Source organism: Zalophus californianus, chromosome 10 (assembly GCF_009762305.2).
Source record: "Zalophus californianus isolate mZalCal1 chromosome 10, mZalCal1.pri.v2, whole genome shotgun sequence".
Taxonomy (NCBI): Eukaryota; Metazoa; Chordata; class Mammalia; order Carnivora; family Otariidae; genus Zalophus; species Zalophus californianus.
The window spans coordinates 32,270,946-32,296,934 of NC_045604.1; the positions used below are offsets into that span (position 1 = coordinate 32,270,946).

The following is a 25,989-nucleotide window of genomic DNA, read 5'->3' on the forward strand; positions in this document are numbered from 1 at the left end:
AATAGACAGTCTTGAGTGGTTATCAAGAGAAGTGGCAACAGACTTTTGATGTCATGCATGAATGCTACTATTGAGAAATCTCATTTATGAAATAAGTCTCAGACATTCATAGGAATAGAGGCTTGGGTATATGCTGTATACGGTTACAAAAAAGAGGAGGCTGTTTTCAGAATGAGTGGTACAACAAAAACATGGAAAACAAAAGTATATGAGATCAGTGGAGTGTTGAAGCTAATGAATAGCCATTCCAGTACAACGGGCATGGAGTATGGGCATCTGTAGAGAAGGGTTAGAGTAAGAAATTTATCATCAATCATCTCAGGGATCTTATCTATGATATAGAATTTATCACTTCAGTTTAAAATATAAGAATTGGGCAAACCATTTAATCTTCTTGAGTCTCAAAATGAGTGGATTAGATTAGATAATATCTTTGGTTCCCTGTAAATCAAAATTTTCACCATTCAGATTCAATGAAAGTACTAATTTGTAGCTGATGAACTCTAGAGAGAGGGTTCCTTTACAGTTATTCCAACCTATATTTTCCAATATTTTTATAAGTTAATAAAGGTCTAAATACTCATTGTACATTGAGCATAGAATATGCCCCAAGAATAAATATATTTCTTTTGTTAAACTTGTTGGTCATGATCTCTTGAAGTTGTCAGGCTAATAATCATCTTTCCGAAAAAGCACATTTGTATTTCTCCTAAAATTTGGGCAGTTTATATTGTTCTACAGGCTATAACAGAAATTATTTATTCCTTAATTTTTTATACAGTGATAACACACCTCTCATTAGTTGCTACCCATTTTTATTCTGCAGTTTCTTCTATTTTTTAAATTATTAGTGGAGTGTGTTATGAACAATTTTGAAAAAAGTAAAAAGATTATTCTTTTTTCATACCAATAACATAAAAACATCTATTTTTGTGTATTCACTTTCAGATTTCAATATGAGCTTACTTAACGTAGTTTTAATCATATATAATGTAGTCTTAATAATTTTCAACATTGGTTGCTGTCATAGATGTGAATTTTAAGATTCTGTATATTTTAAAAACTGCAGTCCTCTCCTTAGCCACCGTAAATATTCATGAACTCACCCATAATTTAACATGCTTGAGAGAATTCTTCTTTTATTGTTATGATCAAATATAAATGTCTTATGTATTTCATATTTACAGGTTTAAAAAAATTTACAAATGGTTTTTATAAGTGTGGTTTGGTTCATGTACCATTATACTTCCATTTCTAAATTTTAATCAAATACATGCTTTGTGGTTTACTATTTCTCCTTTGTTCAATATTTAAAAACTTGTAAAATAGATAAGTATCACGGAATGTGAAAAGATACGAGTTTTCTTTCAGCCAGTTCCTTCAGTGATACAGTAGTAAAATTTCTGATGAGAACTAGTGAATGTAAAAATAATAAAATAAAAAAAATAAAAAATCTATTGTAATATTTTGAGTGTATTCTTTAGTTAGGCAGATTTTTAAATGCAAGAGATTAGAATGTCATAAATAAGCCTGTGTATTATTTTAGGAGAGTGTATAGAGGGAGGGGTTGTATGTTAGTAAATACATTTACTGACCCATGTGTGAATTTGTGACCAAGATTGTTAAGGCATTGAGTTCCAAAAGTTTTTGTCTTATCTTTATGTTAAACAATGGAAAGTTTTACCGTATGGTCAAATAACATCTTCATCAGGTTCTCAACAGGATACCTTAGTGAATTTTCAGCTGAGTGCCTGACAGGATTTTCTCTTCAGCGAGCTGGTTGGATGAGAGTCTAGACACTGAGAGGCCAGGCTTTCGTGGGGCCTCACAATATTGTTATTGTGCATGTGGAGTAGAGCAGCTTCCTCTGATGTAGGGGCTCTGTGCCCAAACCACAAAGACAAAGACCTAGCTTTTGTTCTCGAGGAGAGGGGCTAATCCGACTGCTGCACAGGGTGAAAAACCTTTTATGAGAGAGGGAAAAAAAAACTTTCCTGGAAGGTGAAGGGTTACCAGTTTAACCTCTGACCATAAAATAAAAAGCCAGTAAGGAGGAGAAAGGTTGGGAGGGGGGTAAGGTAGAAGAAAAAGAGGAGAAACATTCATCGAGGTCTCTATGCAGTGTCTATAATAACAGGTTAGCAGATATCTGTCAGAGATGGATGCTTGAGTTCTAGTAATACATGCCTATTTCCAACCATGTCTTTTGACTTAATATTCTTAAACATAGGTGTTTAACTTATCTGAAGTTTGACTCCTGCAGACTGCAATATAAATGGAGGAAACAAGAGAAGTGTAATATTTTTCTTTTGCTTTTTCTCCCTAATTTAAGAAGCTCCATTACAGACTTCTGCCAAGTTCAGAATATTTATTTTCTTTCTATGTGAGGATAAGAGCCTGTTCATCTTTTTTTTCTTGTTTTCCTCCAATTTCCTTTCTTAATATGAACATGTATCTTTACAGACATGGAGAAGTGTAGTGCACTTCTCTGGTGCATAATAAGACTCCCTTCCATTTGAGCTGTGGCATTTTGGTACCTATTGTGTTAAGACACAGGTCTTTGGGTGGTCAGTGTTATTATACAACTCTAGGGAGGAACTAGTTGCAATCCTAGTGTAAAACGAATCTGGAGACTTCTGTCTCCCAGTATTATCAATACTGGAATTTAGTTATAATCCAATTAGAATTGATGGAAGTCAAGTTGTTAATTAATCATTGAGTCATCTCTCATCTTAGATCAGCCAGTTTGGCTATTTGCTTCCCCTTCTCTTCTCTGGTATTAGTCTTTGATAATAAATAAGGCCTTAGGCATTTGGGCTTATTGCTTGGCTATACTAATGTAGGTAACTTACTCCTGAAAGTAATCATGTGTGTAAATGTGGGTAAACAGCTGCTTATATTCTGTTATGTGAGATATAATCTAAAGCTGAGTTTGTCATGGTGTCATCTTTGAAATATTTCTTCTGTTATTTGGATTTTCTTTGGTAACAATAGACATGTCTTCCCCGACAGAGAAAGAGAAAAGAGATAAAAAGGATGTGAGAAAGAGAGGTGGGGTCGCAGGGGGAGAGTGTGTGCTGGCTAGACAGTGATGATGAGGCAAGAGAGCGAGAAGGATAGGAAGTAGAAGTTGAGAGTGAGTTAAGGGAAAGAGGAAGGAGGTGAAACATAGAAAATGGACAGGTTAGGAATGGGTGGTGAACTGTAGTGCAGGTCTGTAAGTTTTCAAATAATACACAGCCCATAAATGTAAACATTTGATAGGAATTATCCCTTAACACAAAAGTATGGAAGGGGGTGGTGTTATAAGACAAGTAACCAGACTTGGGAACATCTTGGATGAGAGAGGTAGATTTATGTGAAAAGACAGAAATAGATAATAATGTGTGATTTGGGTTAATACATCATCTTCATTCTCATGGCCACATTTCTGCATCCATATCTCAGTGTTTTCCCTCTTGCCATCAATAATGAGTACTAATGATATTTAATATCAATCTAAGACTTTTTCTGTGCTAGGCACTGTTGTAAGCAGTGTATGCATACATGCATATAATCTCCACTCATTCTAACAGCATCCCACAAGGTGGCTACTATTATTGTCACTGCTTTACCAAGGAGACAACTGAGGCACAGTGTGTTAAGTATCTTGGGCAAGGTCATGCATAGCTAGCGAGTGGCAGTGTGTGGCACGTCTGTGTGCAGTCTTAACTCCAGAGCTTAAACACCTGGCCTCTAAACTACTTGCTGTACTTCTTTAAAAATTCACAGGTGTAATTACATATTGCCTAAAGTTTTAATATTCAGACAGCAGTCCCCCAACTCTTTTATTATTTTACTTCCCTAGTACTTCTTGTGGAATAACCTAAACAGGAATGAATTGCTTACTTTCTCAGAGGAAAACCTGGTGTTAAAATACACAAATAAATATAAGGGTATTTTTTATCTGTGTCTCATGGATTTCAAGTTTACTTTTTTCTTCCAATTTGTCTTTTCTTCCTCATATAGTTTCTATTTTTCTAAATGTGTAATTCTGTTTGTTCTTCCCAGTGACAGACTTCTTCTCTTTCTGATTCCTTTATTAATCTGTTTTAATCCTTTGTCTAGTTTTGTTATTATTTCTTCCAAGTTGTGACATGAATACTTTCAAGAAGTTACCAGGATAAAGTAGTATTTGCTGTTTTTCAGAACTCTGCTGTGGCTCATACCTGTTGAGATTTCAGTTATCTTTATGTTGCATTATGGAGTTGTCATATGATAATATCAACATTTGTGACCGTTAGTAAGCTACTTTTTAGAGTGGTAGACTCTATTCTGTTTTGAGACTGTTTTCTTTTGCTAGTATGCTATAAAATTCAGACATCTCAAAAATGTTAACATTTCTGTCATGTATATATGTGCCAATTATGATTAAACAACCTGTATCCGACTTGTTTAGAAAAAGAAGAGTGTGGTTCTTAAGTTCAAGGAACTGGTTTGTTAATACTGTCCATTTTCATTTATTTCATTTATTTTAAAATGTTACCTGAGATTCAGCAAAATTAGAAGGGGTTCTGTTGCATTTAGTGTGACACACCTAAATGAACTTAGCTAAACAAGAACCATCTTGATTCTAAAAGCCACCAGAACAGATGACAAAATTTCCAAGAAGTTGTTTACTTTAAACATCTGATCAACCTTCAAGAACTTTTTCCTTTTCTAATTTGGACCTCAAATAATAAGACAGAGGTTAAAAACTAATGGCCCCCTGACTCACATTTGCCTCATACAGTATTTATGAAATGTTCAACTATTTTTCCTAATTTAATAATTAGGTAATTTTTCTTCTTGAAAATTCTGGCTTTTCTTGAAAAATCAAGAGAATCTGTCCACTCTGGGCATACATTCCACAGGGCTGGAACTGGCTGTCTTGAGAAGGAGCATGGGATCTGTCTTTTACTACGTGTCCCTCCATTTCCTATCGTCTCCCATAGGCTCACTCATTTATATCACCTGTCTATCTCCTGTAGGCATTTAACCTTGAAATACCATTTTTCCCTTTTCTGTCCATAAAGAGGGAATATATTTGTATAATGAATGCATAACCATACTTTGACTCTATCTCAAATTTTAAAGAAAATTTTAATTTTTTTGGCTTTATGCTACATTGAAACATTGTTTGGCACAGATACTTGATTCATTACATTACCTTTCAGTAAGAATTAATGAGACTTAAATTATAGACTGGCTCTCCTCAAAATTAAAATAAGCAAATTCACAAAATTTACTCTGAAGAAATTGGTATGATAGGCAAAAATGTTATGTGCATTATATATGTTCATTGAGTGGAGCGAATGAAAAATTCAATTAAAAGCTGAAAAAGCTACTTTTGTGAAGTACACATTAAGAATATAAAACATGATTTTTGCCTTCAGGAGCTTTATTTAAATGAGGAGACACAAATAAAATAGGTAAGCAGTAGTGTAAAGTGGTATATTTCAGAGTAACTGGTTCAAATGATACATGTTGCATGGAAGAGGGGTCGTCTTTGTGGTTGCAGTGTTTTGGGAAGGCCTCATAGCCTGGGTCCAGACTAATGTGTAGAATTTGGGAAGATGAGGAAAAGAGAACATAGGATTTCAAGAAAGGGGTATAGTTTATGTTAGGGCATGAGTAAATGCTTGGATTTGGGAATAAACTTTATATGAAAGACAGGAGGTCCGAAATGAGTAGAAAATTTGTATTGGAGTGCGGTGGGAAATTCTCATGGATAGGTAGGATGTAATTGGGTATGAAGTGCAGAATTTTGCTACACTGAGTAATCTTAATAGGTGGAATTATTTATTGGGTTAAAATTGGGATATTTTACTTGGGGACTAAAATGCTTACATAGTTTAAAGACTTGAATTTTGTTAGCGTAAGCAGTGGGGAGCCACTGAACATTTTTCTGTGGAGGGAGACATAATCAAAACACTGTTTTTAAGAAGATGAATTTAGTGGCCGTGTGTTGAGAAGGGCTGAGTGGCAGGAAGACTGGTTAGGTGGTAAGAGTGGATATGGAAGAGGCGGTTGGGTGAGAGCTACATTTCAAAGCAAGAACTAACATGATTAGGAGGTTGATTAGACGTAGAGGATGAAGAAGGCACATTAAGGCTGATTCAGAGATTTTGAAAAAGCTTCAGTGACTGGGTTCTGTTAATAGAGTGAGATGGATAGGATTCAATGTTAGATACTAGTTTAAGGTGTTGGTGCAATGAAGTCATTGGAAGAATTGGGCATGAGTATAGAATTTTACCTTATTGATGCTTCTGAGCAACTCTATAAAGCACCTATATTTTATATATGGCATTATACAATATAGTCTGAGTCCAGTGTTTGAAACAATATTTGAACCTTGAAAAAGTCTGAAGGTTTTTAAAAGGCTTGGGCAGAAAAATTTCTTTACAGAAACATTGGGGCAGTGACTCTCAGCCCCTCCTGCACATTAGAATCACCTGAGGAGTTTTAAAAACTTGCAGACATCTAGGATGGTCTGGAATGTGGCCAAAGATGTCATTTTTTTGAGGGGGGGTAGTTGATATTTCTTAGGTAATTCTAATGAGCAGAAAGGATTGAGAACCCTTCTATTTATATAGAAGAAATAATTTGTGATGAATGGGAAACAGAGTTTTAGTAAAGGTTTTGAAGTTTTGTTTTAAATTATATGTGGGAAGGGGTGCCTGGGTGGCTCAGTCAGTTAAGCATCTGCCTTCGGCTCAGGTCATGATCCCAGCGTCCTGGGATCGAGCCCCACATTGGGCTCCTTACTCAGCGAGGAGCCTGCTTCTCCCTCTTCCTGCCGATCCCCCTGCTTATGTTCTCTCTTTCTCTAAATAAATAAATAAAATCTTTTAAAAAATTATATGTGGGGATGATCTACTTTTTCCCCAACTTTTCCACAACAGAGAAAAGATTTAAATTGTCTTATAAGAGTTTTAGTTGAATATTGGGAAGAACTTTCAACCATTAGGTTACTGGACCCTTTAGGAAGGGAACTAGGAGACTTGGAGCAGTTCCTGTGTATGTGCGGAATATAAATAGATGTACCTGTTTTAGTGGAACATAAAGGGGCCTGACATTCAGGGAGAGGAGACAAGTCCTCTTGAGACCATCCTAGCCTATGATCTACAACATGTGGTATTTTTCATTTCTCATAAATAACTGCATCTTCTATACACATTTATTTGTAATCTCAGATGATAAATGATCCCTGTGAAATTGCTTGCTCCTGCAGTCTACTTAGAATCCAACCCAATAGACGCCCCAAATAGATCACTGGTTCTATTCAAAATATGTGGCAAAGTCTTTTGAATTGTATGTTTTTTAAAAAGTGGGTGAAAATTACTCTAGGACTTAATTATTTGTGAGCAAGTTCAGGCTAATAGCTTTTTGCCCCTTCCAGGAAGTGTCTCCTGTTGCCCATGTCAGTGTTATGTTTACCAATCATAATATTGACCTCAGAGGTTAATGATATGTACCCATTATTAAGGAAATTCAAGGAAATTCTGGGTACCACCAGGGAAGATGTTCTTTCATATGTAGCAAAATAGACATAAAAGTTTTTCTCTTGTAATTGAGAACTGAAATGCAGTATCTGGATTTATGCCCATTTTGCTTATCATTATGCTTTTTCATGAACAAGTTTGTTAATTTTTACTGTGGATGTTTTGAAGGTGTTACCCAGAAGTCCTTAGATCCTTAGCCTTCTTTAGCTTGAGGGTACAGATGACATGACATTGATATTTAGACTCACATGTTGACTGCTTAATAACCCTCACTGGAGTTCCTTCTAGGTTTCTGTCCCATTTTGAAGTAATCATTTTTTTTTTAATATTTCTGTAGATGCAGCAGAGGTATCTCATAGATCTTGAGGAATTGCTTGCCTGCCTCACATGCTGTGCTTCTTCCTTTGCTCTTGATGTCTCACTGCAATGATTGTGTCACTGATGAAATGATTTCTCTAGACCTTCTTTTAGTGCTCCACTAGAACGATGCGCATGACACTGATTGGTGCTGACTGTCTTATCCTGGGCTGCTCGTTTCATTATTGCTGGTTTTGGCTTCAGGACTCTCATTCATGACAGTGTAGCCAGTCATAGCTCTTTACACTTTATATGTCACTTGAGTAGTCACAGTGTGGATCGAAGTTCTGCAAACTGGGTAAGGAGGTGGCTTCTCATCATCTCTGTTAAAGTTCTGCTGAACTAGGGCTCATTTAGTTCCTATAAAATACTGTTCTTTCCTTCCCCGGAATGCCGACAAGACACCAGGATCACTGGGTCAGGTCAGTTTCATAAAATGTCTACTATAATCTATTGGAAGACTTTCTCTTTAGCTCTTAGGCCCTATTACCAGGAGGGTAGATCTTCTTATAAGTTTTATTTTATCTGCTTCCTTCCCTTCTGTTTTCAAATTGTCCTAATATGTCTGAATCCTGATCTTAATATTACATAAGATCTAAGTTCTTTTACCAGGAGGTTCATTTTATATGTTACCTGTGTTATTGCAGTAGCCTTATAACTAGCTTCATTATTTTGTTGTCTTTCACTTTATACTAACACAGCAGCCAGGTGATCCTGATAAAATACATCAGAGCATTTGACTTCTCTAGTCAAATTCTCATGTGGTTCTGTTTCTTAGACTAAAAGCCAAGTTCCTTTTTATGACTTACAAGGCCCTCATGTTCTGCCTGCTCCCTCTATCTTCTTGACCTCATCTTGCCTACTTGTTTTTATTTAACACTATATTTCAGGGGTTTTTTCATACAAACAAATACATTTTTTTCCCAAGGCTTTAGTCTTTTTCAGGACTGTATAGTATTTCATAGAATAATTATGATATAACCATTACCATACTAATGGGCATATAGGTTATTTCCAGGAACTTGTTAGTTGTAAACAGTGCTTCAGTAGATATTATTCTATGTGTGTGTATGTGTATATATATATATATATGTTTCATATCTATACATGAAACATATTTCTTGCATTACACATTTTTTTTTTTGAGAATTATCCTTTCTTTCCAATACTATCATCTTTCTTTCTTTGGCAAGGATTTATTTGAGAAAAGAGAAAAATCGTTTTCTCTTTCTAAAAATATCTTGTTTTGCTCACAATTCCTGTGTATACAGTTCTTCACTTCAAAGATAAATATACTTTTTCCAAAAGTTTCAAATATATTATTCCACTGTCTTCTAGATTCCATTGCTGCTAATGAGAAGTCTGCTGTCAGTATAACTTTAGATAGATAGGTAGGTAGGTAGATAGATTTGGAGTTACCTCTTTTTCTCTAGGATGCTTTTAAAGGTATCTATGTAATTTTTTATTCTGTAACTTCATTCTAATGCCTCTAGATGTGTCTTTCTTGAGATCTTGTTTAGGTTTGTTGTAATTTCTAATTCTGAAGATTTATGTCTTTCACTGCTTTTGGAAAATTTAGTCATTATTTCTTCTGATACTATCTCCATCCTTCCCTTGTTTTTTACACTTCAGTCTCTTAGGTCTGATTTTTTAGAACTCTAAATAGACTTACCATTCTAGTCTTCAATTTTCTGAACCTCTCTTTTATTTCTCATTTGTGGGGGGTTCTCTCTGTGCCTCATTCTGTTTAATAACTTTTATGTCTGATTAAGTTCACTGTTCCTGTCTTCAGCTGTATATAATCTGTTTATTCCATCTATTGAGCTTTTACTTTAATAGATTGTATATTTTTTATTTCTTAAAGTTCTAATCATTTTCAAAATTTGTCTTTTTTAAAAAAATATCTCACTCTTTGCTAATGTTTTTGATCTTTATTTTATTCTTTAACCATTTTAAACATTCTTAGTATAATTGCCGTTTCAGATAACTTTAATATCTTAAGCCTTTGAGGGAGAGGTGATCTAATTCTGTTGTTTGTTTCTGATGGTTTATAGATTTTCTATAGTACTGAATTGCAAACTCATCTTTGGCATGACCTGGGCTCACTGTTTCTCCTTCTAGAGGGCAGATCTGCTTGCCCGAGGATCTCTCTGGTACCACAGAATTCATTTTTAGGCTCTGAAGATACAAAGATAATTATGATAAGCAGTTATTGCATTTATAGTTAAGTCCCATAGTGAATTTATTTGTTTGAGTCTTAAATTACATTTCTTCTGTATTTGATCATAACTTGTAGGTATTTTGAAAAACTAGATGGCCCGATTTAAAGTGGTTCTTTGGTATTTTGTCTTTTAATTTTATTTTTCATTTTAAAATTAGTTTTTAAATGTTTTTAGTAGTTATTCTTCATATAGCTCACCCAGGTTTTCATTTTAGTAAACTGAGTCATTTTTATAGCTAGTACATTGTATTCATCATCTTTGGCTTTTTTTCCCAAAGGATTGAAAATGTGTCTGTTATATCCAAGAGTGCCAGGAATCTACTATACTTAAGACTCTATATCAAACAAGAAAAACTTTGACCTGGTTTGCACTTCTGCTTATAATTACTTTTTTGCTATAATATGCAAATTATTTTAAATGTTATAAATACAGTGGAACTGCTTTATGAGGATCAATTAATTTTACTGAGGTTTCATGTTAATGCTGTATTTCCTGAAAATCAATTTTAGTTCAAAGAGTTAAATATGAGTACTGTGAATATAAACATGTTTTCTTTTTATTTAATTATATGCTTGTAGAAAGAATATATAAAAAATAAAAGTCAAATGCTAGTCTGAGAGCTAGCAAAATATGGTCTCTTGCCTACTCTCCTCTTTAAGGGAATCATAATGAAAGCTATTGCTTTGGGATATGATGAACATCTCAGCTGTCTAAAAGGTATTTGAAATTTTGTATGAAAGATTATTTTTCTATAAGCAACCTGTTAACTCCCCCCCCGCCCCGTGTTCTTATGAAAACTTTTGTGTTGGTTTTAAATGATCAGTATCTGAAAAACGTCAAAACATTGATTCTCAGTTGTAAGTTCCTTGTCATAGATTAATCAGGATTGAACATCTGTGGTACAGCATTTCTTTCCCTTTTTGTTGTTGATTTTTTTTTTTAACTCTCATGAAGGGCCCTTGGGACAGATGGCCCCTCACTGTTGATGGTTCGATTACCATGATCACCCACAGCTTCAGAGGAGTGCGAAGAAAAGAAATTGCTTTCTTTGTCAAGGTGTTTTCAATTCAATTCTCACCCATTAGCCCTGTTTGGTTAAGTTTGGAATTACTCTATCAGGTGATTGATGAGGGTTTTCATTTTATTATAATAGGTCTTATTTAAAAGGAATGGAAGTAGCAAAATGATATATCTAACCTGCTATGGATTCTATTTTCTTAAGATTCTTTGACGCTCCATTTTCATTACCTTAGCTAGAATTCACTTATGTATGAGTAATTAGAGCTTCATTGTTTTCAGTTGTGATGCTAATTCTAGGTCATTCTGGGAAGAAACATTTGGAAAGGCTAGAATTATCAATTAAATTGCTTCTCTGGTTTGAGTTTCAAAAGCACCAAAATAATTTTATGGTAGGAATTGTTTGATTATATAGATAATTCTTCAGAATGAAGATAAACACAGTGGGATCATTAGATTAGGTGTTTTTTTTTTTTTTTGTACCATAGCTTATACATTTTTAAGAGGGTGAACATATTGACAAATTTCCAAAATTGGGTACTTTTAATTTAAATATGTACATTATGTAAGGCCACAAATAGAAGTGTGATCTGTGCTATGTTTGTAACTGGTTATAAAATAAAACATCTTCAAATAAGAATTTCATTTCCTTAAGGTTTTTGTATATGTAAACGAAACTCCAATGATCAAGTGAAGAATGACTTTAGTTCTAGAATGAGAGGGAATTGATTTGGATCTATTAGTAATTAATGTCCTTTCCTAATTTCTTCACACAGAAATTTCCAGGTATTGTTTGGAGGAAATCAGTAGGATTTAGGCCATTATTTTACAAAAAAAAACCTTAAATATTTAGTTTGCTGATAATATCTTCCTATAGATAGTAAGGAAATTTTCTAAACTTTTGAATGTGCCTTAAACTGCTGTCTACTCAGTGAACAATACAATTAAAGATCAACAGAGTAGAAAAAAATTTGGCTTCTTTATAGTGTGCTTTCATATGCACTAGCATATTTTAGAAAGGATGTCATATTAGAAACAAGGGTATCTGGATTCTAGTCTTGGCTTCAATAGTTACGAGCTTCAGACATGGGATACAATATAACTTCCTGACTATGGAGTGGTAAAAAAGAACCTTTAAGGTCCTCTCCCATTCAGAAAACTCTGTGATTCTATTCATCCACAATGAACCTCTCTTTGAAAATTCCAAAAGGGGGGATAAAAACAAAACAGAGGCCTTAAATTAGTTTTTACATTCATAGATACTGGCATTCATGCTTTCCGTTACTCAGATTGGAACTAATTGCTTAAATTCTATGAAAGAAAGCACTGTAAGAAAGCACAAGAAGTATTTTCTCACAGATATCTTAGTAAGGTACAAAAAGACATACATCTTGTTTAGATAAGGACTACCAGTGTTTATGTGTATGGCATGGGATATACCTAGGGATAAAGGGAATAAAGGATAAAGGGAATAATAGACTATATATCTTCATATATATACGTGTATATGTATAGCTATCGTTCCCCATCATTGTTCCTTAAACCTTAGAGTTCCAATGTCATAAAACACTTAATTTTGAAATAAAATGATTTCCATTGTTCTATAAAAGTAGAATTATAGTATTAATAATAATTAGCAGAGAAATGATTTTTTAAACAAAAATGCTTTTTAAAAATTTAGTAACACTTTTCTTGCAAAAATTATCTCCTGCTATAACTGTCATGGTTGATGTTTCTTCCTAGCCCTCTGAAGATATGCCTGTTGCCATACAAAAAATATATATAATAAGGGATATTCTGAATTATTCATTGCCATATTTTAAAGAATATTTCCAGCCAACAAATATTAAATTCTTTAACATGTGATACATAATGCTAATTGTTGTGAGAGATACATGGTCTGTGCTTTTAGTTCTCAAGGTTTAGTCCTTAAATCAATAACGTCGGTATCACTTGGAAACTTGTTAGAAATGCATTTTCTCAGACACACCTTTGACCTATTGACTTAGAAGTTCTGGAAGTGGGACCCAGAGATCTATGTCTTAACAAGCTCTCTATACATTTGTTTTACATGCTAAAGTTTGAGAACTACTGAAATAGACCTTTAAGAAGTTGCTAAAATTCTGTATTATCACTACACGTTAACTTCAAAATAATTTGTAAAAATACCTTACAGTGTATGTTTTAGTAAGATTAAATGTAGTCTGAATTTGACATTTTTCAGCAATGAATTTGTTTTTACTTTCACTATTGCTAGTAGTCTTAAAATATGTAATGTTATGCAACCTATGATTACTGTTTTTTGGGGGAGTAGGTTGGGAGAGATGATTAGATATCGTGTTGGAAGTGACATCTTTCCACCAGTGCTATGAATCTGTGTTTTGCTGGAGTGCATGACAAGGAAAAATGGCAGGATATTGGTTTTCTGGATCTCTGGTTTCACCAAGGTCATGTGTGGCCCTAAATGAGGGAATGAATTGCTTTTTAAAATACTTTTATTGTGGTCAGACTAGATATAAAATTACAGTAATTAGTGGAATTTGAAAACTATTTTGGTAGAGGTAGTGATAATTAAAACTTAAGGGATGTGGCATTAGCACAAGATGGCTGAATCAGGGACCCCAGCCTCCATCCTCCAACAAAGATTAACAATTAGACAGCTAGCCACAAACAAAAACGGTTCTGGGTGGCTCAGTCATTGGGCGTCTGCCTTCAGCTTGGGTCATGATCCCAGGGTCCTGGCCCACATCAGGCTCCCTGCCCTGCGGGAAGCCTGCTTCTCCCTCTCCCACTCCCCCTGCTTGTGTTCCCTCTCTGGCTTGTCTCTCTCTGTCAAATAAGTAAATAAAATCTTAAAAAAAAAAAAAAGAAAGAAAACAATGCAAAAGACCTTAAAAAAAAAAAAAGTTCTGGAAGAGCCCTGGAATCCACTTAAGAAACTTTAGCAATACACTGTAACAAAAAACTTGAGAATAACTACACTGAGGAAAGAACAGCTTTATTATGCCTGCATCATTTCATTCCCAAACTGACATTGCTCAGTGCCAAGAGGGAACTCTCCATCTAGAAAGAGTTTCCCTTGCAGAGAAGGGATAGTGGGATGAGTTTCCCCACCTTTGGGGCACCACATTAAGGCCCTGCTTCAATTTCACCCCACTCAGAGACTAGCAAAGTTGAGATATATAGAGATGGCTAGGAACAAAGAGGAAAAGTGTGCTACCAGTATCAGTCACACAGTGGGAGCAACTATGGTTCCCAGTTTACCTGCTCTGTGAATTTTATTGGTTTTTACCTCACAAATATTTGGGTTCAGTGACACCAGCTGCCTAAGTTCCTCTCTGCTTCCCCTAACCCTCCCTTCCCCTGTTGTGAGCCTAGGAATCACACTGGCAGCAGCCCATACTACTACAGCTATATGATGCAGTACACCATCCTAGAACCCCCATGGCTGACTCCCACAACTGTGCAAGTACTCAGAGTTAGCTCTTCCAGCTGTGTACTTCCATGGCACCAGTCTGACACCTATTACCAGCCTCCACTGCTACGTGCATGCCTAGAGGAAGACATGTGTGGCCATGGGAGAGCATGTTGACAGCCAGGTCCCCCACAGATGATTGTGGGCTTGAATTATGTCACTGCCCTCACCACTCTGCTCAACTGGAGCTAGCCCCTCCAGCTGTGCACCTGTATGCCTCTGGCTGGATCCCCATCACTGGCCTCCACTGCCATGCACTCATGGTGAAACACGAGGAGCCACCAGTGGTGTAAGATAGTACATGCTGAGAGCACATCACTGGCACTGGCTGCTACTGCTGCTTGTTCTGGCCCTTAGCCACTGGACCTGGAGGCACTGTTGAGGACCCTCACAGCCTTTGCACCCTCAGTGGATACCCTGCAGTCCTTGTGAAAGACCATGTGGTTGGAGATGCTGTGGACTCCAGTGGCCTCAGCAGAATAGGCCATCACATATCCCCAGACCTGATGCCATTACACATCTTAAACTTGGTGTCCTACACCACTAGATCTCGAGTCACAGCACACCCTAACACACCCCAACCTGCAGGTGAAAATCTTCCCTTAAAGAAGTCAGTCTAAAACATCTTGAAAAAAATGACTGCTTCTTCTAATGTGTAGACACCTATACAAGGCCACAAGAATCATGAAGAATCAGGGAAATATGACTCCATCAAAGGAGTACAGTGAATCTCCAGTAACTAGCCCCAAAGAAATTGAAATCCAGGAATTTCCTGATAAAGAATTCAAAATAATTGCTCTGATGATACTTAAGCACTGTAAGAGAATACAGATAAACAATTTAAATATACCAGGAAAACAACACAAGAACAAATATGAAGTGCAACAAATACAGAAACCTAAAAAAGAACCAAACAAATTTCAGAACTGAAGAATGCAGTTACCTAACTCAGGAATTCAATAGAGAGCTTCAGCTGCAGGCTAGACCAAGCATATGAAAGAATCTATGAGCTTGAAGACAGATAATATGAAATTAACCACTCAGAGGAGCAAAAAGAAAAAAAAAAGAATGAAATGGAATGATGAAAGCCTACAGGTATTATAAGACACCATTAATACAAACAGTTTCTGTACAGTTGGGAGTCCTAGAAGGAGAAGTGAGGGAGAAAGGGGTAGAAGTTAATTATTAAGTTAATAATTATGAAGTTAATAAGTCACCCCCAAATTTCAGTCAAAAAGGTCTTCTCCAAGACATATTAAAATACAGCTGTTCATAATTAAAGACAAGGAGAGAATTTTAAAAGCAGCAAGAGAAAAATATTTCTCTCATGAAGGCTATCAGCAGATTTCTAAACAGAGACCTTGCAGGCCAGGAGAGACTGGAATGGTATATTCAAAATGCTGAAAGAAAGACTGCCAAACAGCAATACCATATTCAGCAAAGTCATCCTTCAAAAATGAAGGTTGAAATACTTTTCCAAACAAATAAAAGCTGAGGTAGTTCATCACTGCTATACCTGCTGTATGAGAAATGTTGAAAGGACTTATTCAAGCTGAAATGAAAGAACAGGGACTATGAAAACATATGAAAGGAAAGTCACACTGTTAAAGGCAAGTATGTTGACAACTGCAGAATGCTCTAATACTCTAGTTGGTGGTATATTGACCCGTCTACTTTAGTATCAAGATTGAAGGACAAAAGTATTACAAATAGCTATAGCTACAATAATTTGTTAATGGATGCACAATATAAAAAAGATGTAAAGTGTGACATCAGAAACAAAATGTGTGTGTGTCAGGGGAATAAAACAGTGGAGGTTTTGTATGTGATTGTAAAATTTTTCAAGTAAGCCTCAGTAACCACAAAACAAAAATCTATAGTAGATACAAGATAAAGAGAGGGGAATATACCACTGTGGAAAATCACAAAGAAAGATAGCAAGAAAAGAGGAAAGGAACTACAGAACAGCCAATAATAATTAACAAGATGACAATATTATGTCTTTACCTATAAATAATTTCTTTAAATGTGAGTGGACTACATTGTTCAATCAAAGGCATACAGTGACTGAAAAGATAAGAAAACAAGACCCAACTATTTACTGTCTACAAGAGACTAATTGCAGCTCAAAGTGAAGTGATGGAAAAAGTGAGCAGGGGTAGCTATATTTGTATCAGACAAAATGACTAAGTCAAAAGCTGTAACAAGAGAAAGAAGGTCATTATATGATGATAAAAGGGGTCAGTTTGTGAAGACTGTACAATTGTAAATTTATATATGCATCCTACATCAGAACATGTAAAGATATCAAGGAAATACTAACAGATCTGAAGGGAGTAATAGATATCAATGTGGTAATAGAGGACTTTAATACCCTGCTTTCAACAATGGATAAATCATCCAGGCAGAAAATCAATAAGGTAACATTGGACTTGAACCATACTTTAGATCAAATGGTCTTAGCAGACATATACAGAATGTTCCATCCAACAGCAGCAGAATACACATTCTTCTCAAGCACACAGGGAAAGTCTCTAGGATAAACTGTATATTCATCCACAAAATAAGTCTCAGTAAATTTAAAAGAATGAATTATACCAAGTATTTTTTGCAACCACAGTGGTATCAAACTAGAAATCAATAACAAGAGGAAAACTGGAAAATTTAAAAATATGTGGAAATTATTAACATACTGCTGAACAGCTAATGTCAAAAATTAAATCAGAAGGGAAATAAAAAAAAACTGAAACAAACAAAAATGGAAACAGCATACCAAAAGTCATAGGATACAGTAAGAGCAGTGCAAAGAGGAAGTTTATAGCAATAAATGCCCACATTAGGGAAAAGTAAATATCTCAAACAACTTAGCTTTAATACCTCAAGAACTAGAAAATGAACAAACGAAGCTGCAAATTAGCAGAAGGAGATAAAGAGCAGAAAGTGAAATGGAGAATAGAAAAACAATAGAAAAGATCAGCAAAACTAAAAGTCATTTTTTTGAAAAGATAAATAAAATTCACAAGCCTTTAGTTGGATTTACCGAGAAAAAAAGAAAGGACTTAAATAAATAAAATTATAAATGAAAAAGGAGACATTACAACTGATACCATAGAAATACAAAGGATCATAAATGACTTATCATGAACAACTATATATCAGTAATTGGACAGCCTAGAAGAAATGGATGCATTTAACCATTCAAACATATAGCCTACTGTGTCTGAATCAGGAAGAAATAGAAAATCTGAGCAGACCAATAATAGGTAATGAGATTTAATCAGTCATAAAAAGCCTCCCAACAAAGAAAAGCTTAAGACCAGATGGCTTTGTGGGTGAATTTACTAAACATTTAAGAAGAGTTAATGCCAGTTCTTATTATACTCTTCCAAAAAACTGAAAAGGAGGGAACATTACCAAACTCATTTTAAAATAAGGCCAGTATTACCCTGATACCAAAAGCCAGAAAAGGATACTAAAAGAAAACTATAGGCCAATATTCCTGATGAATATAGGTGCAAAAATTTTCAACAAAATGCTAGCAAACCAAATTCAATGGCACAATAAAAGGATCATATATGAGGGAGCTCTCCTCTACTTGCTAGATGGGTTGCTGCCTGATTCATGAATCACTTAATAAAGCCAGTTAGATCTTGAAATTTAAAAAAAAGGTTAAAAAAAAACATGATCAGGTGAGATTTATTCTGGGATTCAAAGATGGTTCAACATGTGAAAATCCGTAAATGCAATACATCACATTAATAGAATGAAAGACAAAAATCATATCATCTCAATAGATCAGAAAAAGCATTTGATAAAATTTGATATATTTCATGATTAAAATTCTCAACAAGTTAGAGATAGAAAGAACATACCTCAGCATACTAAAGTACACATGTGACTGTCCTACAGCTAACATCATACTCAGTGGTGAAAGGTGAAAGCTTTCCCTCTGAGTTAAGGAACAAGACAAGGAAGCCCAGTCTGACCACTCTTATTTAACATAGTACTGGTAGTCCTAACCAGAGCAATTAGGTAGGAAAGAGAAATAAAACGCATCTAAATAGGAAAGAAAGAAGCAAAATTGTTTGCTGATGATATGATCTTGATATAGAAAATCCTAAAGTCTCAACAAAAAAATTTTTAGAATAAATAAATTTAGTAGCATTTTAAGATGCAAAATCAATATACAAAAATCAGTTGCATTCCTGTACACACAATTAGCTGTCTGAAAAGGGAAATAACACAATCCCATTTATAATAGCATCAAAAACAGTAAAATACTTAGGAATGAATTTAATCAAAGAAGTGAAAGATGTCTACATTGAAAACTATGAAGCGTTGTGGTGCCTGGATCACACAATTAGTTAAGTGTCCCACTCTTGATTTCAACTCAGGTGATGATCTCAGGGTCATGAGATTGAGCCCTGGGTTGGGCTCCATGTTCAGCGGGGAGTCTACTTGGGATTCTCTCTCTCCTTCCCCCTCTGCTGCTCCTCCTGTTCATGCATTCTCTCTCTCTCTTTGTCTCTCTAAAATAAATAAATCTTAAAAAAAAAACAAAAAACTATGGTCCATTGAAAGAAATTGAAGAACACAGAAATAAATGGAAAGATATCACATGGTCGTGGATTGGAAGAATTAATATTGTTAACATATTGTTCATATTACCCAAAGCCACTTATAGATTCAATATAATATTTATAAAAATTTAATGGAATTTTTTTCACAGAAATATAAGAACATTCCTGAAATTTATATGGAACCACAAAAGACCCCAAATAGCCAAAACAAACAAACAAACAAACAAAAAACAAACATTGTGAAAGAACAAAACTGGAGGCATCACATTTCCATATTTCAAATTGTGTTACAAACTGTAGTAATCAGAACAGTATGGTACTGGCATAAAAAACAGACATGTGGACCAATGGAACAGAATCCAGAGCCCAGAAATAAATCCACACATATATGATCAACAAATATTTCACAAGGGAGCCAAGAATACTCAATGTGGAAAGGACAGTCTCTTTAATAAATGGTATTGGGAAAACTGGATATCCCCATGGAAATGAAAGAGGTTGGATCCCTGTCTTAGACCAATTTCAAAAACTTACTTGAAATGGATTAAGGACTTAAACATTTGAACCCATAAAACTCTTGGAAGAAAATAATAGATGATAAGCTCCTTGACATCAGTCTTATCAATGACATTTTGGATATGACATCAGATGTACAGAAATTAATAAGTGGGACTACATCAAACTAAAAAGCTTCTGCACAACAAAAGAAACAAGAAAGTGAAAAGACAACCTACAGAATGGGAGAAAATATTTGCAAACCATATATATGTTTTTAGATTCCACATATGAGTGAGATTGTACAGTATTTGGCTTATATATCTTATATATCTGGTAAGGGGTTAATATCCAAAATATATATGCATCCATAGAACTCATACAATAATAAAAAAAAACAATTTATTTAAAAGAAATAGGCAGGGGGGTGGCCCTGGTGGCTCAGTCAGTTAAGTGTCTGCCTTTGGCTCAGGTCATGATCTTGGGGTCCTGGGATCCAGCCCTGCATCAGGCTCCTGGCTCAGCAAGGAGTCTGCTTCTCCCTCTCCCTCTGCCCCTCCCCCCTGCCCTGGTCATACTTTTTCTCTCAAATGAATAAATGAAAATCTTAAAAAAATAAATAAATAAATAGAGGACTTGAGTAGACATTTTTCCAAAGAAGAGATACAATGGTTAACAAATGAGAATGTGCTCAATATTACTAACTATCATGGAAATGCAAATCAAAACCATAATGGGATATTATCTTACACATGTTAAAAAAAAAAGAACAAATGCTGGCAAGGATGTGGAGAAAAGGGAACTCTGGTTCACTGTTGGTGCAAATGCAAATTAATATAGCCACTGTGGAAAACAGTATGGAAGTTTCTCAGAAAATTAAAAGAAGCATTACGATATGATCCAGCAATCCCACTTCTGGGTATATATCTGAAGAAGATGAAATCATTATCTTGAAGAGAGATCTGCACTCCCACGTTCATTGCAGCATTATTCACAACAGTCAAGATATGGAGACAACCTAAATGTCTATCAGTGGATGAATGTTTAACAAAAATGTGGGGTGTGTGTGTGTGTATAATGAAATATGTGTGTATATACACACACACATACACATGCACACACAATGAAATATTCAGCTCTAAATAAAAAGAATATCTTGCCATTTACAGTAATATGGATTGGTCTTGAGGATATCATGCTAAGTGAAATAAGTCGGAGAAAGACATATTGTATGATTTCACTCATATGTGGAATCTAAACACATGAAACTCAGAGAAAGAGAGTAGAATGATGGTTGCCAGGAGCTGAGGGAGAGATGTTGGGTGATGTTGGTCACTAACTATAGTGACTATAGTTAACAATACTGTATTGTCTTCTTGAAAGTTGCTATTAGAGTAGTGCTTTAATGCTCTCACCATAATCATAGCAAAAACAAGAAATTAGTAATTATGCAAGGGTGTGTGTCATCTTAACTAACCTTATTATGAACATTTCACATATATGTTTATTGAATCAAGTTACACACCTTAAACTTACACAGTGTTATATGTCAATTATCAATAAAGCTGGAAAAAGTAATTTTAAATGTAGTTAGCTAATTCCATGCTTTTCAATATTTTTCACATAATAGCCATCTGTAGAAAATGACATTTGAATGGTAAACTTGGGAGGGAAGGAGTGGGCTATAGGCAGGAGAGGAGGGAAATTGATTTTACCTTTTTCAATGCCTCCTCTAATCAGAGACAGAAAGCATTTTTATTCATTAGTGTAAGACCAGAACTTCAGCCACCTAATTTCATAATTACAAATGCTGCATGCATTGATTTTACCGTATTTTTCAGTCCTTCGGTCTTTAGATACATGCAGTAGATTTTCTACTGAAAATATGCTGTTTTAAAATGCATTAGCATGATTTGGTATAACATTTCGTAGTAATGGACTTTAGAGGGGAAAAAAAACACCTCACTTCCATTTTATTAGCTTTAAATCAGCAATTCATATCTATAACAACTCTTTTGTTTAAATTTTCTTCCTGTCACACATGACTGACAAAAACCTCAACCCTGACTGAATCTTCCAATTATCTCTTCCACCTAAGCTGTTGGATGATAGTAGGGGAAATACCACATTGTTGCCATTAAACACTAGGTTGAATACCTACCAAATCAAGTACTCAACAGTGCCTGAAAGTTAGTCACACTTCCTCCTTCAGCCTCCAGCAACTTCTCTTTTAAGCAGAGAGCTTTGCTCCTACTTTACAGAATTAACAATTTTTACACAAAACTTTTGCCTTTGCACCACCACTTCTAAAATCTCCTTGGATTCAGATCTTCTCTTTTTCCTGTAACAATGGAAAACATTCTCCAGCTTCCTTCCAAGGCTCATCTCACTATCTTGGTCAGGATCCCATTCTTCCTGCCTTCTCAGATAGCCTCTCTTTTCTCTTGCGCTCTCTGCTGGCTCATTAGTATTATCATTTAAACATGTTCAAGTCTGCACCATACTAAAAGAAAACAAATCTATCTAGCTTCATCTTTCCTCCTACCTTTACCTTCTTCCTTGTAAGTCTTGGTTAAAGAAGTTGTCTCCATACACTCTGCCTGCCCTTCCTCATTCATTCTCACTGCATGATCCTAAGTCTGCCTTCTGCTTCCCATTCTTCCACTGAAGCTGATTTTATTATGGCTTTATGCTTTACATATAGTTGTCATTTTTTAGTAGTCACTTTGCTTAATGTTTTGCCACATTTGAGAATTTTTTAGATATACCCACTTCCCTTGACTTTCATAACAACACACACTCTAGCTGTACTCTTTATACATTTCTAGTTGTTTTTTCTCATTTGGTTTATGTCATCATCTGCTTTAATTGCTTTCTGTGATACCCAGAATACATTTTAAACTCTAGTCTGTCCTCTACCTCTCTAGCTTCATCCCTTGACATTCTCTCCCTTCTACTCTACATTTGGGATATACTACATTTTCCCCCCTGTTTCTCGATTGCATTGTGCTTTCTATTAACTGCCAAGATATCATGCATATTGTTTTTCCAGTCTGGAACGTTCTCCCTTGCCCACATTAGAACCCAGATCATTCTTTGCTTGCCTAACTGACATGTTAGTTTATGTGTACTTTAAAGATTTTATTTATTTATTTGACAGAGCGAGACACAGCAAGAGAGGGGACACAAGCGGGGGTGGGTGGTGGGAGAGGGAGAAGCAGGCTTCCCGCGGAGCAGGGAGCCCGATGTGGGGCTCGATCCCATGAGCTGAAGGCAGACACTTAATGACTGAGCCACCCAGGTGCCCCTTGTTTAGTGACTTTAAATTAGATTAGATTTCCATATGTTGTTGTGTAGTATCCTGTCCGTTTAGTGTGACAGTCATTAAATTTTATCGCATTATATGTTTTAGATGCTTTCTTTTCTATAAGTCGTAGAGACCTTATTTTTTTAGTTCAGCATTGTATCTCCATAGGTGGAAGAATAATATTACACATTTTCCTTAATGAGTCTTGCTCATTTACATTAAAGAGACATGACTATTCCTTTATTTAGAACGTTTTTTGAAATTATTAAGCCAGTGAATTTTTAAGTTGTGCCCAAGTATTTACGCAGGATACCTTGTTTAAAACAATAGTTTGCACAAAAAGTAGAGAGCTCTTTCCCCATGTGTACTATAGGGCTTTGGAGGGCAGGGACTTTTCTTCTTTCTTTAGCACTGCATAGAGTTTTGAGTGGAATAAGTTAAACTTAAATAGGACAGAGAAATGTACTGATTCTGGAAATTATTTAAAATAGTGCTCTTGGGCCACCTGGGTGGCTCAGTCGTTAAGCGTCTGCCTTTAGCTCAGGTCATGATCCCAGGGTCCTGGGATCGAGCCCCGCATCGGGCTCCCCACTTGGCGGGAAGCCTGCTTCTCCCTCTCCCACTCCCCCTGCTTGTGTTCCCTCTCTCACTGTGTCTCTGTCAAATAAATAATTAAAATCTTTTAAAAAAATAAAAATAGCTGCTCTTGGGGTGCCGGGGTGGCTCAGTTGGTTAAGTGTCCTACTCTTGATTTTGTCTCAGGTCATGGTCTTGGAGTCCTGGGATTGAGCCCTGCTCCGCACTCAGCAGGAAGTCTTGGCCCTCTCCCTCTGCTCCTCTCCCGACTTGTGCATGCTCTCGCGCGCTCTCTCGCTCTCTCTCAAATAAACAAAATAAAATAGCTGCTCTTTAGATCTCAACTAAGGAAGTTCTAGTCTCTCCCATTGACTAGCCTTATAACTAACACAAACTCCTCCTTGTTTTGGCCTTGGTTTTCTCATTCATAATATTCTGATTCTGCAAGGCAGGTAAATCAAACACTGAAAGGTATAATCCATCATATTACTTACTAATATATATTCTACCTTTCAAAAGTATATAGTCTCTGAACTGTGATTTTACAAATGCATAATTTTAAAGGTTCATCTGTGAATTCCGCAGAATTTCATAAATATTCATTTATGCAAATTGAAAAGTTTGCCTTCCATTTTTTAATAATATAGTTGAATCACACTAATATTTTGTTATTTTAGTTCTTGTTTTCATTGAAGGGCTGGAAAATGTGAAAGACCTGATTGCAAAGGGGAAAAAAACAAAATTGCTGAATTTATCTCACTTTACATTTTAAAAAAGCCTTAGTCATGAATTTGGAATACTTGTGATGGTGATGCACAAATAATATTTTAAATATTCTTACTCCAAATTTACTGACTTAATAAAAATTTTTATATTTTCCTTCCTATACTGTAACATCTCTTATTAAAATAAGAGACTAACTGCATTTATGCACGGATCAAATCATGCATTCTTCCTTTCATATTTATTTGGTTCCTAGATTGTTGGTGGCAAAGATTGCTTTAAAATTAAGATCCAGAGTCTCTCTTGAATTAGTAGTAGGCATTGGTGAGAAGGGACGCAGTGTGCTTCAGACCTCACCAGCAGCAGTGATTTCTGCCAGTGGTTCTCATCCTTCCATCCATAAAACAAGCAGAAAACCGACTTAAACCCTCCAGGTCAGATCTGATAGGGAGACAGTAGTTCTCAGGGAATAGAAAATCCAGTCTTTGTGCATACATTTGAGAATCAGGTTATTATTTCTTTTTAAGAGCCATTTTTTTTTTCCTTTGCAGTACTTGTGAAAAGTTTCTACAGAGATGTGTCAGATACGGTGTATGTCTAACAACACAGGCAGTAACTAAGTTAATCCATTTCAAAATATGGATTCACGTTACAGTAAATTTTTGCTGAAGTGGAAATTTCATTTAATGAAAAGAAATAGGATATTTTTCACTGAATATAAGCCAGTAGATGTTATTTATATGAATTCACTTGTTCCTTCTCTCTGTGAAAGAATAGGCAATACTGGAAAAAAAAAACAACAGCATTAATAGAAGATGAGAAAAAGTGAATTAGCAGAACATACGTGGGTAAATGCTGTGAACAATAGGGGCAAAGCATTATCTGTACAAGGTAAACATGCTGGTTTTAAGACATAAGTGTAAGAAATTTATCACAAACATTTTCTTAAATGACAACTATAAAATTGAGGTTGTTCAAAAGGGATGTTTTAAGTATTCACATTGAAACTCTTTAACTCCATTATTTATGAGAGAACTATTCTGCATTTCTGTATAATTGACTTACTTATGTGGCCATTAGTATATTAACTTTATCAAAATAATACCAATATTTCATGAAGATTCCATCATAACACTTTTGTTTTATGCGATTCAAATCTTGATAATTATCATTTTGGTAAAACGACTCACACGTACATATTTTCCAATAAAACACACACTCATAACTCACCCATATATATTTTCCAACATAATCTTCCATGTCTTGAGTATTTTTAGGTGACCTATAATGCATGTCCTTCATTTTAGAAATGTACACTTTGTTTTACATGAAGAGATATTTAATATTATCATTGTGAATTTGTAATGCATTATTTTTATATAAGATGTTTTAAATGATTTATTTATATTGACTTATATGGGAACCTTCTATTCCTTACTAAGTAAAAAGGTTAATTATAGAAAGCATGCTTTCTTTTCTTTTTAATTTAAAATAATTGAAAAAAATTCTTTTGAACTTAATGAGTAATACAGCAAGAGGAGATAGCTCATACTAAAAATGTTGCTAGTAATTATTGAGTTTTGGAATTAAAAACCTGGAATTACGCATTCTTGGACTGTATTTTTATAAAAGCAACATGGAATAGTGGAAATAATGAAATAGAACTTATTGAGAACATAAAGTGATGTCTTTGGTCTGCCCTTTTTACTTGGAG

General features: G+C 35.2%; 1 protein-coding gene across 6 annotated transcripts in view; it reads left to right on the forward strand.

Annotated features, from left to right (window-relative positions):
- Nucleotides 1-25,989, forward strand: part of DENND1B (DENN domain containing 1B) — a 271,874-nt gene that overhangs the window by 36,719 nt on the left and 209,166 nt on the right. Inside the window, exon 1 of one of the 6 annotated variants that reach the window (XM_027611196.2) lies at nt 25,051-25,166. The exons of the other annotated variants lie outside the window; for them this stretch is intronic. Coding sequence (XP_027466997.1) covers nt 25,091-25,166 — 76 coding nt within the window. The 5' untranslated portion in view covers nt 25,051-25,090. Of the gene's footprint in view, nt 1-25,050; nt 25,167-25,989 lie in introns of those variants that run through there. 6 annotated transcript variants of the gene reach the window in all.